General features: G+C 32.7%; 1 protein-coding gene across 1 annotated transcript in view; it reads right to left on the reverse strand.

Moving 5' to 3' along the window:
- Positions 1-609: 609 nt before the first annotated feature.
- Positions 610-19778, reverse strand: part of LOC113556486 (transcription factor collier-like) — an 81397-nt gene continuing 62228 nt past the window's right edge. The window contains exons 7-14 of the mRNA XM_026961451.2: positions 16739-16820; positions 9685-9802; positions 7273-7427; positions 7042-7168; positions 6814-6902; positions 5327-5549; positions 3312-3665; positions 610-1533 (exon numbers count right to left, since the gene is read on the reverse strand). Coding sequence (XP_026817252.1) covers positions 1424-1533; positions 3312-3665; positions 5327-5549; positions 6814-6902; positions 7042-7168; positions 7273-7427; positions 9685-9802; positions 16739-16820 — 1258 coding nt within the window. The 3' untranslated portion in view covers positions 610-1423. The remainder of the gene's footprint in view (positions 1534-3311; positions 3666-5326; positions 5550-6813; positions 6903-7041; positions 7169-7272; positions 7428-9684; positions 9803-16738; positions 16821-19778) is intronic.

Below are 19778 nucleotides of genomic sequence, written 5' to 3' on the forward strand. Positions count from 1 at the left end.
CTCGTATGATATGTAATTGTTTCAATCGTCATGGATAGTATTATTATAGATATAATACATGACCACACCGAATTATATTTTTTATCGAAGTTAACAATAATATTTTAAGACATGGGAAATTAATAATTATTTTTAGTGTATCAAATTATCACAAAAAAATTTTTTAATAATATTTAAATTACTTCATTCACAGGATTATTGTGTTCTAAATGAAACTTAATACATTCGTTTTGGGTTACTGCAATAAATACGTGATTTTGCGAGGAAATTTCAACTTAACTTGATACATATTTTTACAATTAGACTAGATAAAAAAATCATAGTTAATTTTAAAAAGACATTGAAACTATACACAAAACAAAAATTACATACGTAAATAAAAAAAAACAACAAATTATTTTGTAAATAAATAGAAACAAACAAAGAAAATGAATTATCGTACAACATAATACAATAATAAGATTAAATAGAATACAGTTTACAATAGGATTTCTAAATACATTATTATATATATATTTATTTTTATACAAAAATAGTGTTATCGAAATTCATTAAAATTTGATATTTAAATTTTTATTATTATTTTTATTTATTACATAATATTGCTGGTCAGCAAGACAGAATCAAAAATGTCTCAAACCACTTATCAATGTGACAATAATAATAAATTATTGTCCGGATTTTTAAGATTTTATTTATTAATTATACATATGTAGAAAATCGTATTTTACTATGTTATTATGATTATTGATTTTTGTTCTATCTATGGTTAAGTTGCATAGTTGTTTTCAGTTTTTCTGTTATGGTCTCGTATTAGAAATTAAAAAGTACGGACCATCATTTATAAGCAGTATGTATACACTATGTATCTTTATGGTCTTCAGAGTACTTGGCTATGTAAGTAATAAATGGATTAGTAACTGAGTATTTTTTGAAGCTAAGATAATTATTTTCATTCCGATATACGATTAGTAATGATTTTTTCTAAATATCTATAGTGATTTAATCATACTAAAATGTGAAAATTCAAAAATTTAATAGTACATAGTTAAAAAAAAAAATAGAAAAGTTGTTTTTGAGTTTAAAGAATGGAGAAATTATAATTTTTATAATTTTAGTTGTAACATATTATAATTTGTCGGTATGTGGAAATTGTAGTATACATTATACGAACATATTTTAAGTGTACTCGCAGAATAAAAATCCGGACTGTAATAATAATAATTATAATAATAACAATAATAATAATGATAATAATAATAAATAAAGATTAAATGATTTTAATAATAACAATGCGTATTTTAAACCTATTTAACGGGAGTGTCGTATTCCCGAATCGGCGTTTACAGTCGATTAAGTTAGACAACTACTAGAAACATAATCGACACTATATTTTAAAGGCGGCGCATTGTGTTTTGTATATTTATTTCGCTGATGAGCTGATTAACGGGCTCGTGGCGTACGGCTGTCCGTTGCAGTTTGGTAAAGCGAACGGATTCATTGCGAACGGTGATGTTACCAAAGTGCCCATTCCTGTAATAAAGTAGAATCATAGTAATTAGTAAATTAATAACAAAAATGACATACGTTATAATTAAAACAACGCGTGGGATTGGAAAAGAAAATTATCAATGCCATATTTAGGGGGGACAGGGGGGGCATTACCGCTCTAAGAATCTGTTATTTTTACATTCTTTAAACAGTTTAAACTATTAAACACTCGTGTCCTAACAAAAAAATAAAATAAAAACGCTACGACGCGGTTAAAATGCTACTCTATTTGAAGTGAAAATTTGGTATTTTAACTTTGACTTGATTCTTTCTTACGTGAAACGATTTAACGATAAATATTTTTAATTTGTATAATAATATTTTAATTGTTCACTACACAGAACATTGCATTACTCTTCGCTACAACGTACTAAACGCTGCTCTACGGCCTATGCCATTGCCAAAAACGACTTAATAATTACTATAATATATTTTATAAAAATAACAACTAATAAAAAAAATTTTAAATATCAGAAATAAATAATCACATTTTTTAAAGGGTTTAAAATTTAAGTTCGTAAAATTTTGTAAATTTACAAATTATTTTAGTGTACCTATACAAATTCATAACATTTTTCATGTAAATTCTAATCTTTAAAATTTAGATCGAAAACAAAAATGGAATAGTTTGACATATTAATATAATGTGTGTGCGATATGACTATTTATACAAAAATTAAAATGCACTTGATATCAAATTGGTGAATTTCGATTATACGCAAGACGCAAGTACCGCGAGACGATATGGAAAAATCTAAATGTTGTCTATAAAAAAGTATTACTGCAATAACGGGTGTACCGCTAGTAATAAAGTCAAAAATAATTTTTCGGGTTAGATGTTCACGGCTCAAGTGATGTATAAATATCGCAAAATACATGTAAAATGTTCGATGCATTACTCATATCACTCTTATCGTCTATCCGCAATCGATTTTTGTTGCAGCCTGCAGGGTATAGTAATAGTTTAGCTTCAATACGTTATCTAAACATACTATTATATTATATTATATACACATAGCATAGTGTTTACCATGGTAATGTGTTTTTAACATAATATAGTATATTTCTATATTATGGAATAATATTTTGATATGTCATGTTTTTTGGTTTCGTGGTGTCCTCATAAACAGCACAATACGTCAATACTATATATTATATTCGGACTAAATATCTATAATGACTATAATAACGGAATAAGTATTTTTCACACTAATCACCATTAAATGCGCAGACTCATTAGTCATTCCAACTATAATAATTCATAACTATTATAGAAAACACACTGGAGAATGTTTAGTTCGATTACAAAATAGACGATGGCAGTAATAATATTACGAACAGGATGTAGTGGGTACGTATGCAGAAAAAAGTTTCGGAGGGATATTATTTTTTTTTGAAAATCAGATGTTGAAAATTGTAGCTAATTTAAAAAAAAAAATGATAACCATAATAAAAATACCCAAAAATGGTGTGAGGGGAGAGGGGGTAATCGCCCAAAACATCTTACTGTAATAATATATGCTTATGAATACAATAATAATGAACAGATACGGTTCGACATCGTATTTTGAAAACGCGTATTTTAGCGTCCACTATTTTTCTAAAAGTTCTATAGTCATTGGTCTAGATTTATTTTGTACTATTTTTTAAGCGAAACGCCATGCGCACAATAATATATGGTTGGCAAACAACTACCCGCGACATGTGCACCACTAGTACTATGTGATTGTGTACAATTGTCGTCGTATTATAGTACTTACTTGAGGAAGAGTTGAAGAGTGATGGGTGCGAAGTGGCCGTGGGCGAGTTCATGTTGGTCAGTTGAACGGACGACGCGGCCGATGTGGTGTTAGGCATGGTGGAACCATTGTAACCGGAATTTCCTCCGTTACCGTTGTTGGGACCGGAATTGGACGGGTTTCCACCGCCTCCGCCACCGCCGCCGCTTCCGCCGCCACCACCGCCACCACCACCGCCACCGCCTCCACTGGTTGGTGGCGGATTTATGTACGTGCTTCCGTTCGTGCCGTTGGTCGAGTGCGGCGTCGATGCGCTGGACCCGTAACCGCCGCCTCGGGGCGACACGCTGCTGCTCTGACCGCGTCCGTAATCGTCTGTGGACAAGGAAAAAGGTTTTAGTATTACAAAAAAAAAAAAATTTAAATAAATAAATAAACCACACTTGGCCGGCGTATAAGACAATATTATATTGCCCTACGCTCCAAAACAGTATTATAATAAACTGTATCTCGTGTCGTGACCAATACCACGTTAGAAGTTAGAACGACGACAAATTGGCAAACGCTCGGGTACGAAATTTGAACATTACATTAAATGCGTTAATTATTCTAATTGTCTCACCATGCACCCGTGTCGTATCATAATATTCCGTACGTGTTTTAATACGTATAGGTCACGAATTTTGGTAACACGTTATGTATAGATTGAATATATTATTATATACTCTGCTTACACCATATGGCTAATTGTGGACTTAATACGACTTAAAAGTAGTGTTTGGTTACGACTAATGATTTGCACTTACGACTACACGGGGGAAGGAAGCCGGAAAGGGAATATTTCAATATTTGTATAAGGTTACGTATCAATTATAAGGATTGGACTAATTAGCAAAAAGTGTTTAACACGAGACGGTATAATTTAGTTATGACAGGAAATCCGCTTCATATATCATATTATATAATTAAGTCTTCTCAAAATTATGTGTGTATAATGTATATACTTGATCGAATTCGGTGGAGTGGTCAAAAATGACTATTGACGATAATACCATTGGTAGAAAACGGTAGACAGTGTGTTATTATAGTACTGTATAGATATTATGGTACTGTACGGTACCATAAGACATAAGTTATAATTTTACAGATTATGACATTTTATTTTAATTTTTGTAGCAATTATTAAATGAAAATATTTTAATTTTATTTTCAAACCAGAACACCAGTGGTCATAAATCGATGGCTAAAAGGCAAAATATTACCTATATGTTCAATTTTCTAAAAATCGTTAAAACCATTTGGTTAATTAGGGTTATATTTTTCACTTAGAAAAATATTTATTGTCATTGACATAGTTAAAACATTGTTTGATACTTAAATTTTTGTGTTTTTAACGCAAGATAGGTTTTATAGCGTATATGTATAACAAGTATTGAAGATACTAAGATATACAATAGTTAATATTTTATCGTGATTTATATTTTAAATGTGAAGCGGACAAATATAATATGTCCGGACTTGTTACTTTTATCAAAAACAATTCAGTCTATTTTGAACATTTTGTAATATTATATTCGATAATCTTGTTTTTATTCATCTATTTATAAATCATTAATATGTCCGGACAGACCGAACGTACTTTTTCTAAAAACTATTTTTAACTTTTACCATTTCAACTATTGATTTTACGTAAATACATCGTCGTCTCGATGTTCAATGTTTCGATCAAATCGTTTTTGCATTCTTGTACAGTACATTTGTAATTTAATGTTGTACGTTTTAAATATTGTCAATGTATAATTATAATACAACGATGGAAGTAAAACAAATAGTTTTCATAGACATTTTCCATTTTTATTCTCGAAATTCGAAATAATCGCTCTAGGCTCTAGCTCACTACTGATCGGAAAACGCCCTATACTGTAGGGCCTACGGGATTCCCCGCGTTCGTCCGGCAATTATAGGAGATCTATAACACTTATAACTAATATCTAATATCTAATAATTTAAGAATATGATCTCATTACAGCACTCACCGTCGTTCCATTGACCAGTAGCACCGTGGTCGTGTACGGTTACCGCTAGCTGTCCGGTGTACGGGTTGAACCCGGTGCCCACCGCCCCCGCCGACGTCGACATGTTGTTGCTGTCCCTGTCCCGCGAGCACGGCGACCTGGGCAGCGATAGCGAAAGTTGATTGTTTCGGGGCATCGTGTATAGCGCTTCCGCTAAATCCGCTGCACGCTTCAGGATCACTTCCTGCGAAAATAAGACATTAACGTGTGTCATTTTTATATACATCGAGTTATTTGTACCAGGCACGTAATACTTTCGTTATGAACATAAATACATAATATTATACGATATATCGTATCCTCTAGCCGCGATGCTTTTCGCGCCACACTCGGTAGTCTTATTAGAATGATGAGTGATTTTTTAATTTTACTAATTTTTGAACTAATATTAGCGAGAACTGGTATCGGTAAAATGGTAAAAACTGTACGGTGATCAAATTTCGATAACCTAACGTGTTTTAAAACTCTCCCAAAAAAATATAATTTTATTATACATATATATATCTATGCGGTGGTGTACGCACAGCTAAGGATGGGGATGTTTTATCTGTTTGGACGTTTCAAAATGTAAATGCAAATGACACGTCTGTCACCATAGTTTTATCCCGGATGCAAAGTCAATATTGAGTAAAAACATTTTTGTATAAACATACAAATATTTTTATTTTTTAAATTTCTTAGATAGATTAATTTATAAACTAACTAGAAGCAATAGAGAGCAACATAATACTTTGAAAGATTCCTAATGAATTAAATTTTGTTCTTACAATTAATTTTTAATACTACCATTAACATAATAATTCTGTTCATGATTTTAAATTAAATCTGTTTTAAAGTTTTTATAACTTGATCAAATATAACTAATTATTAATAACCCATGTTATTACTTTTGATAATAATGAAGATTTTGAATTTTTCATTGCATTTAACTCATCGTCTTATAAATTATAATATAATAAAATAATACCAAGTTAACAAAATCATAATTTTGTGTATCATCTATCATGTAAATATTAATTAAATCAAATAAATTGTTTTGAGTCTTCCGTCTCGTTAATAATTGTTGTGTACGCCACTGCGTCTATACTTTTAATTGGTATGAGCATGATTGTTTGATATTTCTGTAAATAGCCTCGGTTTTCGATCACTTGTTTAGTATGCGACTAACGTCTGCTATTATATTATGTAACTGCAGAAAGTGTTGTAGTGCCAACATGAACAAATTAACTCGATAAAATTATTACCCATTTACCCGTTTCACGTAAAATTACATAAATTTACTGATTGTTAATTTTTAAAAATGCTACGATTATTATTAAATACGATACATTATGTTTATTATCTAAACCGTTTAAACAAGCGTAGATTGCACGTAGCAGCTAAATAACGATGTTTGGTTTACAATAGTATATTGCTTTATTTAATTTAAGTACGCAAGTGTAATTTACCTTTGGTAGTTTTTCGGGATCACCTGGATATCTGGGTACAAATTTTTGTAGTCTTTGAAAACCGTAATCGATGGTAGGTTCGCTGAGTGCTAAAATTAAAAATATATTCTGTATAAATAATAGGTATATAATGTTACGAATCATGATTTAATTATAACGTTTATCGAAATATGCGCGTTATCGGTCATAATAATATAATATTTACAATGTACAACTATTTAAACTTACATATGTACGCAAATCTGCCGGGAGATCCTTTGCAAAACTGTTTGGATTTATACGACAGCGTTACTTCTACGATGCCGGGTATGGGCCTGGGCGGTGTTTGCACTTGTATGGCGTGTGGAGTCAATAGCTGCAGGGAAAATACAGTAATCGTATTAAACCTACGTGCTCGGAATGCGCGATAGTATATATATATATATATATATATCTATTGAGTTTTCTGTTTATAATTACTTCGCTCCAAACTAGATTGCTGCCGAAAACCACTTGCAACCCGTCGAAAAAATTATCACCCAATATAGTGACCGAAGCTCCGCCGTGGGTCCATCCTTCGCTCGGTGTAATGTGTTTTATACACGGTGTCGCCACGGGCAGAGGAGAAAACATACCTAAGAGATAATAAAAAAAAATAATGAATACAATCATTTTTAACGTATAGAATACTAGGTATATCGTATGTTTATTGCGTTAACGGGTGAAACGAGATTTTTTTCGTTAATTCGTATTTATATAACATACTCATAGTTAGAGCTAAAAAATATGCAATAAAATATGTATAAAATAAGTAATTGATTAAATAAAAATGTGTAAAAATTCGAGAATATACATTTGATCGACATACTGTCGAAGTATTTGCACCGTTGCTTTATATTTTGGGTATTTTAAATGATGAAAAGTAAAAATTAAGTAGATCTAAAACTAAAACGCTGTAGTTGTATGAATTTATGATAAGATATAAATGAAAAAACTATACCTATATATCTTACTATACTTATATAAATACTTGGGTATTATATTCTTTGGATTAATAATACTCTATTTTATTCTTTTACTGACCATCGCGGCTAAAATATACAATATGCAAAATAAAATAACCACTATTTGTTACATAATTACGAAATTCGTGGATATTTCAAACTACAGCAGCAATCAGAGTGTACTAAGAAAAATATGCCAATGCATAGCCATATCCATAATATTATATACATATAACTACATAAATACGCGTTACGCGAACGACGAATAAAATTTTGATACGTTTTAAATATGAACAACATTATAAGAGAAAACTTTTACATCGTGTTTATTGTATGTGCACACGTAGGTACCTAACCTATAATATTCCAATCCTTGTGTTTGTCCATTGGTCGTAAGATGTACAATAATGTAATATAATGTAGTAGGTAAGTAATTCGATTTTCATTTTTTTTTTTCAAAATATTTATGTTTTATTATTGCAGAAATGTATACACAATTGTATACACATATATTCCATATGTTCCGCTTATTGCTTTTGATTCAGCGTTCAACGCAGAATGACCGGTAAACAATGTAAAAAATACGTATTTTAATTTTTTTTAAATTCAATTCACGTGGATTCTCAAATGTGAACTTTCCCGTGGACGAGATTCATAGACAAACCACGGGCATTAAGACTCGTTTACAACAGTACTCGTGGTTTTATCCGATTTCTGAAAAACCGAATGTACAGCCGCGTGTCAAGTGAAATAATCGATCGTGTGTGGTGAAAAAAAAAGCTAATGGCTATAATTTCACTGGACAATTCTACGACTATTGTAGGAAAAAAAAATAAAAATAACAATCGATAGAACGTAAAAATACAAAAATCCTCAGACGGGACAAACAGTATAAATGCATATTATATATATATATATATATACATATGTACATGTATACATGTTTTTATAGTATATTATATTTTATTATTCGCTGTATCCATCGACATCGTAATATTTTTTTCTCTACTTTTTTCGTTGTATTTTTATCTCTGGTATATATTATTATGGAGTGAATTGAAGTTACGCTTAGCTGTCGAGACCGAGAGATTTCTTTTGCCGGGAGCGGTTCAATTGCGACGCTGTATAAAATGGGTTTTATGCAGTGGACCGAATCAGGCGGTACCAATTCGGGACAAGAAAAAAGTTTTAGATCGCAAAACTCCGTAGAATGTCGCCCAGCATACACAAACAACTTCCACGTGTATTTTTCCCTTTATTTTATTTTCCTTTCCATTTTCTTTTTTTTTTTGTCCTCTTACTTTAAGGAAACAAAACAAAACGTCAAAACTCGCGAATATCTGTTTAATATTACTCTGGCATTTTGCTCGGCTTTTAACAATCATTAGACACCCTGTAATGTGTTTTGTGCATGTCTGTATTTTTGTTCGTGCTCCATGTCAATTAAAATAAATATTAGGTCGTGTTGGTGGGTATGCCGTCTAACTTGTCTACGCATAATACGCAATATGCCGCACGATAAAAAAGGCGAAAAAACGTTCATGACAACAATATTATATCCGAAAACATACCATAATATTATATTATTACGCGTTGTCGTTCGCAGCGGGGAAATACATAGTATTATATAAAGTGACCTTTACGGCTTTACCAAAACACTAATATTAGAATCGGCGGAAATTGCCCTTACGAAATATCTCGGTGTATAAATATTATTTTTAATGCATGATAAAGTTTTATAATGCTTCTATTCTCGTACTCTGTAGTACGCACACACAAATTATATTCGTTAAACCTAAATAATTATGTGGTGGCTATACGTGTAATATTAATAATATCTGATAAACCGATTCTATACGAAAATAAATATTTACTGAGCTATTCTTACCGTCATTTGGGTCTAAACGTTTTGCTCGGCGTCCGTGTTTTGAATTGTTGTGTACGAACATGTTATCCGATACAGCCAACAGAGGACCTTCAACCGTAACTTGTGTTGAAATGACCACCTGAAAATTGAAAATAAATATTTTACACGGTTTCGCACATAACTTAAATGTTTTAATTGTTATCGACAGATGGTTTTAAATTATCAACATACATGTTACATATAATAACCTATAATAATATGAATTTATCTGAATATGAATACGATTTATTTTATGTAAACATTTATGCATCGTATCTTGCAGTCATGTACATAATGGCTGAATGGCTGATCCACCGATGCAGAGGTATTAGGTATTATTATTATTATTATATCATGTATAACTCATGAGTGATCAGTTATTATGATAAATATTATCAAACATAGAGAATTAATAAATCTCTGTTGTAGTTCTCTGTACGTAACATATCTATTATATTTATATGTATATTGATTAATGTTTGGTGCGTATATAATATAAAGAATGATAGGTAATAAATAATTATTCACGGAGTTATAGTGGTTACCACACACATTAGATATTATACGAGATAAGTTGAACTCATTTATTTCAAATTTATGACTAGAAAGGGTTAACTATCGCGATGGTAGTTGCTGAATCGGATCTAGTAAATCCATACTATGTTATGTTCATAGATATCACTATGACCCTATTAAAAGTAGTATTTATACCGGGAGAGTCGACGAGTTTTACAAAAAGCTGAAACACACGAAAGCAGGAAAACCCTATTGACTATTCTGTAAGTAAAGATACATTATTATTATAATTAAATTTACACCTAATATATAATAAGAGCGGAATGGTTCACAATCCACGTGGTCTTACAGTTATAATAATATTAAAAAAAAAGTGAAAAAGTGGGTACTGCTTTGTTGTAAAATAGAGAACGAGTAGGTAATTGTAATGGATGTGTTAAATTTAAATTCAATGATATATCACTGTATACGAAAAACGAGTTCTGAGTGGAGACAGTCTGTCAAACTAAATCACTAAGCCTATAGAGTGTAGGGTACCTATTATATGTTGTTTTGTATTGCTAGTAATTTTTTTTTTTTAGTTATTACTAATTACTAATTTGTATTAGGGTAGGTTGATTTAATTTTTGTCGAAAACATTGCATATATTGTGTTATTAATACAATAATAAATATCATTTACAACATATTATATCATTGCTATTAACTTTTGAGTGAATACAACCATTACAACCTAACCGTAAAATAAAGTAAATAATATTTTGAAATTAATCTATATATACATTAGAAATGTAATTGTGTGTAGTAAAATGCATAATAAACCCATGTCAAGTTTTGAGTCAAAAGTAATTTTGTACAAATTTGAATTTCAAATGTCTATAAAAAATTGTTGTACTTATATATTTATTAGAATTTTTAGTTTTAATATAAACAACTTATGAACAATATTATTAATTTTTCAAATTGTAATTCATTAAATTTATGATTTTGACAAATTATATCAAAAATTGAACTTCAAATACATATCAATAAGTTTTGCTTACGTATTTTATTTTATATAGAATTAAGAAAAATAGAAATGGGGTCTACCATTTAGATCAAATTTCTACCAGAAACCATCTCGAAGTTGAAAGTCAAATAATTTTTACTGCCCTAAAAGTGATGATAGGCTTACCAAATAAAGCACACATATGAAAATTATTAATAATGTTTTATAAAATCAATACATTCAGAGCTTCGCTCTGTAGAATTTAAAATGCCCTTATTTCTTGAACACATAATATTATTATCGCCATCGTGTTGTGTAGATAATCATTAAATATTAATACAACTACACGGAAGTACTTATTATACCGTAGTCGGGCGATGTATACTTGGATAATGAATACCGGAACAATTTAAAATCATATATTTTACATAAAATGTCGTAGCTGTTTGATATAAGATTATTTAAAATAATGAAGTACATATTTTGGCAACCGTGAAATTGTTATTCTTAAAGAGATTTTTGACTTTCGACACAGTATTCTGAATATCATTTCACATTAATTTAATAAGATGATGTAAATAAATAAATGGATAGATAGTTTTGAAATTAAAGTAATAATGATGGAATATTTATTATTTATTCATTTATATTTGATATGATTCATTGCTATGAAAATTATTATATATTATAATATAAAGGGGCATTGGTATTGCAGGTTTCACGTTTTCATGTGATCATTTTTACTTTTCATAGTGAAAATTGTCTATCATAATATAATTAAAAGCAAAACATATAATAAATATTATGTACATATTAAAAATTTGTATAAATTTGTTGTGCACTAAACATTTAGCATTTCGTTACCAAACCATGTTTTCAAGTACAGCCACTGTTTTTAAAATATTTATAAAAAAGGAAGAAACGCGAATATTGCGATCGGCGGCGGCGGCTCCGCCTCTCCGCTGCAGGTTATATTACCCAACGTGCGTCCAAGCGCGAACGGTCAGCCTTTATATATACTCATTATACAATATAAGACGGATTAACTATATTATTATCGTTATAAAATTCGGAGATTGTTAACATCTTATAATAATATACTGGTCGTATACTATACAACGAGATCGAGCTTTACGAATTATCCGATGACGTCGTCGTCGTCATCGTCGCCGCCGTTGCCGCACCGAGCGCATTCGGCGGCGGTCGTGTAGTCAATTATTAAATCTCGAGCGTCGATTTTCTCGCGGAAAGTTTTTCATTATTAAAGAGGTGAGCGCACGCGCTTCCTCGTGTGTGTATGAGTGAGTGTGAGTGTATGTGTATGTGTGTGCATGTGTGTGTACGAGTATATATATACGGGACGCGCGTGGTGTAAATTAGATTGGCCGACGAAAGTTTTTGCGCGCGTTTCGTCGAAATAATAAGAATTTTCCGCGCGGCGGGGTAGCTCACTCACCAAATATATATATATATATATACATTATACATGCGTACTTACTTATACTCGCGTGTATACATATATATATATATATAATATCTGTATGTATAGTGTTAGCGCCGCTGGCCTTTGCAGCGCATTTCACAAACACGAGCGGGCGACGCGGTGCACTTTAGGCATATAATATACGTACACACATATATATAAATATAACATATTATATATAACTGTGGGCGCAGGCTGCAGGGGGTAGTTGTACACACACGCACACACACACACACACACACACACACACACACACACACACACAAACGAGCGCACCGCCACCCATTTTGCGGCCACGATAGGGTAAAATCGACTCCACCTCTCGAGGGTTTTGAATTCCGCCTCCGGGGAATACGCCGCCGCCCGTGTGGTGGTATACGACGACGACGACGACGACGACGACGGCGGCGATCGTGTGCGAGCTCGGGAGCGCGTCCTTGACGTCGTCGTCGTCGACGTTGTAGTAGTCGGCGTCGTCGTCTTCCCCGCGACTCCCGCCACCGCATCCCCCATCGCCACCGCCAGCCACGACCGCCGCACCTACGCCCGATGTCCCACAGGGTTGCCGTTCCCATGGGAACACGCGCGGCGGTACGACGGAGGTGAGGGGATGGTTTTGAATCGCTAAAGAACATAGCGCCAAGTGCCCCTCGCCGCCGCCGCTTCGATTCCGGGGTGGGTATCGAGGCGGTGGATTGGTGGGGCGAAGCAGGGGTGTTGTACATATATAATATATACATACATATTATTATGTACCCTGCACGCAAGCCGGGTTAATTCTCTGAGCGTTTCGACTTTTGCCGCCGCGGATCGCCCGTGCCACTTTAATATTATATGTAACCGAAGTACATCAGCCGGACGCCTTTATATACGAGTATATATATACAACACACAAGACGTGTCGTGTACCTACCTACCTATGTTATTATCGTATTTTGTCATTATTATATATATTATAATATATGCTTTACGAGTGGGATAAACAAAAATTTCCATCGGCGGAAGAGGGATAGGTACATATCAACATATACATTCGATCGAGTTGTCTACATAACTTACTATAATATATGTATCATTTCTATATACACATCAGTATTTTTTTATAATAGTATTTTTAATTAATATATTATGTCCGGTGCTTGAAAAACTTGTTCGTGTTTGTTGGGTTCTATTATATATATATATATATATATATATATTAATTTTAATGAGTAATATAGGTGAATTTTATGGACAAATTATTTTTAACGACAAAACGTGTGTTAAATTATTAAAAGCTCATTATTAAAAATTGTAAGTGCTTATATATAATCGAACGGCGTGGGTGAGATGTTCAATGGTTGTTGAATGAAGCAAACTTTTAAAAATAACCTACCACGAGATTTATACGGTCAATTTAATCAAACTAAAAAATACTTTCGTCTTCCGATGTCGAAAAATGAGCTGTCAAACATGGCGTGTAAATACCATACGACACGAGTAGTCATTTTTTATAGAAATATATTTCTTGATAAAAACATTTTTACGTGTTTCTATTTATAAACCTAATATTACCTATAGACAGTGGCGTAGCCATGGTTTTAAAATGGAAGGAGGGCAGAGTTTGCCCGGCAATTCCAAAATACTAAAAAAAAACATAATCAACAATTAACAATAACAGTTCGTTTTTATATTAAGTTGATACAGCCGACGTGGGGCGCATGGCCCACTGATCCCCCCCTCCCTATGGTTGCGCCACTGTCCTCGGGTATTGACAAATTAAACGCGTGAATTTGAACGCCAAACCTACAATAATGAATGTTTTCTTTGGTTTTTGCTGTAGTTAAATATAGTTTTAAAAGATGATCACGGTTTTTTTATTCATCGAAATTTCATTGCGATATTGATTTTAAACGTGATATATACTTAAATTATTATTGTCGTAGCGCCGAGTTATATAATATTATCACTGTTGCAATCAACGACCATATTATTTATATATTATTATTCCATTAACTGCTGAAGACCGTTTTTATGTTTTGTGCGTTCGGATTAACGTCATTATGTTTACGATTTTCCGTATTTTATCGCCTAAAACAGCTAGCTGTATAATAGTACAATAATATTATGTTAACTACACGAATCTTAAGTTGTGACGTACAAATTTGTCAACAATGAAGTAGTGACAACTCACGCGAGTATACGCAACTTAAATATAATATTATTATATAGGTTAATATTAAACACTGCTGCAGCGCCGCCCGCCACTGCAGGGTTTATACGACGCAAACACATAGGTACACCATATTATTATTATTATTATTATTATATATTCTATTCTTGCGACAACTGCACATGCCGATAGAATATTCTAGCGTACTTCACAAAAGTTTAGATTTGATAGAGCGGGGGACGGTGAGCGGGGACCTTCGAAAGTTTTCCATTATTGTTGTTACTTCGTTTTTTACATTTTCGCCTAAATGTATTTTTACACGTCGCAAATTATCTACGCACGCGCGCGCCACGGACTAGCAAACATCGATTTATTTAACCTCGTTAAATCGTGTATGTGTTATTATTATATTACCAGATATACATAATGATTAATGGTATTATATAGCCTATGCATGTACTTATTACGTGCAGCGAGAAAAAAAAATATGTGTATCGTAAAAAGAGCGATCCCTGTGTTATGTCATCGGTATAAATGGCGACGTGTTATATAATAACGTCGGTTTTTTTTTTTTTTTTGGTATTTTTTCCGTTTTTTCAATTGGAATGTTATCATATTATGCCGACATCGGGATGATAATAACATGGTTACCATTGTCGTTAAACGTGATAAATGCGCCTAATAAAATACCTACCGGACGACGATAATTTGATAATTATTTATCGAAAGGCCAATATATTGAACGAATGTTTTTTTTTTTTTTTTTAATTTTCAAGGTCTTTTTTTTTGCTTTTATCATTTTATTTTACTTCAAATAATAATAATATGCTGATTTTTTTTCTGCCGTATTCTTAATGTAAAACCGTTATATATATTTGTTTTTGCTTAGTTATGGGAGTTAATGTTGTTAAAACTTTTATTAGTCGCGCGCGTCGTATGCTCCGCAAACTGCCGTAGATAGTCTTGACATGAATTCCGGCTGTTTTGAGCAATTTTTACACCGAAAGCTTTAAAAAAATAATTAATACGAAAAAGGTTTTCTCTCACTCTCTCTCTCTCCTCTCTCTCTCTCTCTCTCTCTTATAAACCTCTCATTTGTTTTTTTTTATTTTTTACTTTCCTGTTTACCGTTTCGGACGAGACTGCATCAATTATGAACCGTAATGGCATTTTGTATTCTTGAAATCGTCAGATGAAAGAAACTTTTTTATTATTATTTAAAGCGTGAAATGCAATAAAATATTTATACGAAAAAAAATCGACAGAGACGAGCGTGTTAGGAAACAAAAAAAAAAAATAAAAAACACGAACTTTTCACATGCATTAATTAAACAAATGCCTTTTACCTGTGATGACAATTCTCTCCCTTTACGGGTATTATATACTACACACCTTTTCATTATTATTTTGTGAATAATGATTGTACGTTGTTATACGTATTAGAACCTATAGTAATTAATACGTTCCTCCGTTTGAAAAATAATAACTGATATATATAGGTACATGCATATATATTTATGGCGTACTGAAAACGTCAACGAAGATCGTTTAATTTTTCTTGTTTACGATGTTAACCCGCAATAATCGGAGTACATAATGTTATTAAAATTACATTTCGTGTTTGAACGAAGCGTATAGGACACGCACGACAAACCCACCACAGACGGTGTATATCATTTTATGTTTGTGCGCATATATACATATTATAATACTGGAAAACCCTTTTACGTTAATGACTTGAATGAAAAAATACAAAAATACCCCCTCGGTGTTTTTTTAACTGGGGAAACGAAAGACCTTGTTCGGTTTATATACATGCATACATTTACCTTTAATATATTGTTTAACATAATATAGTGTACTCTAAATATAATATAAAAATAAAGGTAACTACTTACTTGAAACCTTCGCATGTCTCTGGGATTTCCAGCGTTTTTCAAACAATTTTGATTGCATTTCAAGAAAAACTTCAAGAAAAATCTATAAAACAAAACGTGTCATTTCGAATTAGTTGCGTTATAGTTATAACTAATAAACAATAACAAATGTCAGTAATATTATTATTACGGGTGGGATAGGTATACCTATATCCAATACCCTAACAAAATATAAAATTATTGTACGTTATTGCGGTCCGTGGTAAATAGTAAGACCTTAAAAACAATATTTTTCATTACATATTTCGTGTTGAAATCAAGGGCGTTCGTCTTAAGGTCACTGTATTAATAATAATTAACGTTTCTCCTATTTATTTACGGTACATATTATATTTACAGTCGAGTTCGCAATGGTTAAGTATAACAGTGTAACAACGTTAAGTATACACTTATCCGTAGAGAATTCCGTCGCAAAATATATAGTTTATTTATAGTATCATCCATACCGAGGTAATAATATTGTGCATCGCATTGTGATATTACTATGCCGAGTGCGTTTCGTTACCTACATGTAATAACATTTTGGCGTTTAATAAACACCGACTGCACATACAGAATAACCCGATTATTAACTGTTTTTTTGAATCGTTCACAATTATTCTATTATAAGGAGGATTAATTTGCTCACCGATTTCCACAGTCCACGCACGAAGATCGGTGTACGTACATATTATTATCATATAATAAAAACGAAACGCCAGATCGATGGACCGAATCGGAAAGAATTACGGACAAGAGCCCGCGGGGACGGCCCCGGATGGAAAATTGCATTATTCAATTTGCTGTCGGGGTAATGAACGTATACTACGTAATAAAGTTACAATAATAATATAATATATATATATATATATATATATATATATTATACATAGGTTATAGTATTATAATTTTATATAGTTTGCGCATAATGATTGATGCACACTGCCAATCGTCCTCCCCCCACCCCTCTTGCACTTAGTAGCACCGTCATCGCGGCACCGACCCGTCTACTGTTTTATTATATGGTCGGCTATCACGCACACCGGGATAGGTTAGCCCGATAAAATATATAATATAATCTTTGGCACGACCCTCCGAACCCGTCAGCAGCGGCGTCGGAAAAGACTCAAGTAAACGACGGACCGTCTCCGGGGTGATTCCCCGAGGAATTTTCCCGGTCTGTCCTATGCATCACGCCGCCACCGCGATATCGTGGTGTGTTGTTTCGTTTTTTTAAGACTTTATAGCTATCTATAAACTATATAATTATATTATATGACGCACGTGGAATTTAAGTTTACTAAATGGTTATAAAAACTTGGCCGGTATTCTAGGTATATAGTATACTAGAATTATATAAAGAAAAAAAACGTCACGTGACGAACGCCGCGACGATTGTATTTGCAACGACAGGATTCAAAAAAATAATATACGAACGCGTGTACGACATCGCAATCATCAAATCATAAGACTACGAAATACTATTATTTAATACTTCCCTGTCACAAGTGTTCTATAATATACCACTAAAAGATGGGTAAATATGGAGTATAGAATTTTTTTTCAATTTATATACCTACATAATAATGTATTATTAATGCTTAATACATATTTATATATACATAATATAGGTATATGTTTCCGAAAGCCGGATGCAGCTTTTTTATAATGCCGCTGTAATCTAACCTAAATAGTATGCGGTATAGTCGTGACGATAACCAATCTAATGATGTATATTATAGCTTTTGAGCAAACAAACCAGAGACGGTAGTGCACAATCAGTATTATACGATAGTATAGTTTGAAAATATATATATCAAAGTTATATCATATGTATATAATATGTATGGTGGGACTGACGAGGGATTAACGTTTCGACCGGTGGCGCATGTGTCGTGATGTATTTTATAGCCGACAATCAGTCCCGAGATCAGTACACACAGAGCGCGTGCACGCTGCCGTGTGCCGGATAAATCGATTTCCAACTGATATTGATCTTTAATAATAATGAAGATGACGACGATGATAATAATAATAATAATAATAATAATAACAGTATTTGGCTATATGTTTATAGTTTATACGACCGTACGGAAGCAATAATCCGGTCGGTTTAAACACTGCACGTCATCATCGTTGTCGTTGCGTATTTGAACTTTGAAGTACAGGCCAAACAGTTCGCATTATGTTAGTACAATATTATAATACTATATGTATACAGACGAATCCATTGATTCCAAACGTACCGTTGAAACGGTCGAGTAATAATATTAAGGAGGATAGTCGGGGTAGGTTAATGTTTAAAAAAAACAACACGCTGGTATACCTGCAGGGAAAATAGAATTATGCATTTCAGTTAATAATGACTTTTAAACGCTAAAAACGAATCGTATAAAAAATGTATACAACGTATAGTTAGTCGTACGGATTACAGAGGCTTAAGTCCTATGAAATCAAAGTTAAAAATAAGCCATATAGGGTTAAAAGTTCCCCTTATTTGTTGAAAAAATTGTTCGATTTTACTGTAGCTCTCTGTATATATTCTGAAGTCAGTGCTTTTAAAATATGATTATCATTAATCATGTCATGATTGTATTTCAGTATGTTTAGTCGGTATGAAGAATAGGCAAGAGTATAGGTGCTATAACAATGTTTCGACGACGTGTGAAACGTGCGGCCGAATCGATTAAAAGGATTCCGCCGGGTCGACAATATTATATTGGTCCCGCGAGACGTGCGAGCTCTGTATACGGAATACGATCTTTCCCCCTTACACTACCACTGGCTACTGCAAATTGTTGCTCGTCCGCATAACGATATCATGTACCTTCGACCTTTGGGTGAACTCCTATTTTCGCGAGACGACGTCCTCTTGCCAATGGAATTATATTGCACAACACTAGATAAATAAAAATAACGTCGACACCAGCCGCTACTCGTGCTTTTTGCGGAGTGTGAAAAATCCATACAGTCTACGATTATCATATATACGTCCGACACAAAAGTATAGCTTACTGGTATA

This window comes from Rhopalosiphum maidis, chromosome 3, assembly GCF_003676215.2.
Source record: "Rhopalosiphum maidis isolate BTI-1 chromosome 3, ASM367621v3, whole genome shotgun sequence".
NCBI lineage: Eukaryota > Metazoa > Arthropoda > Insecta > Hemiptera > Aphididae > Rhopalosiphum > Rhopalosiphum maidis.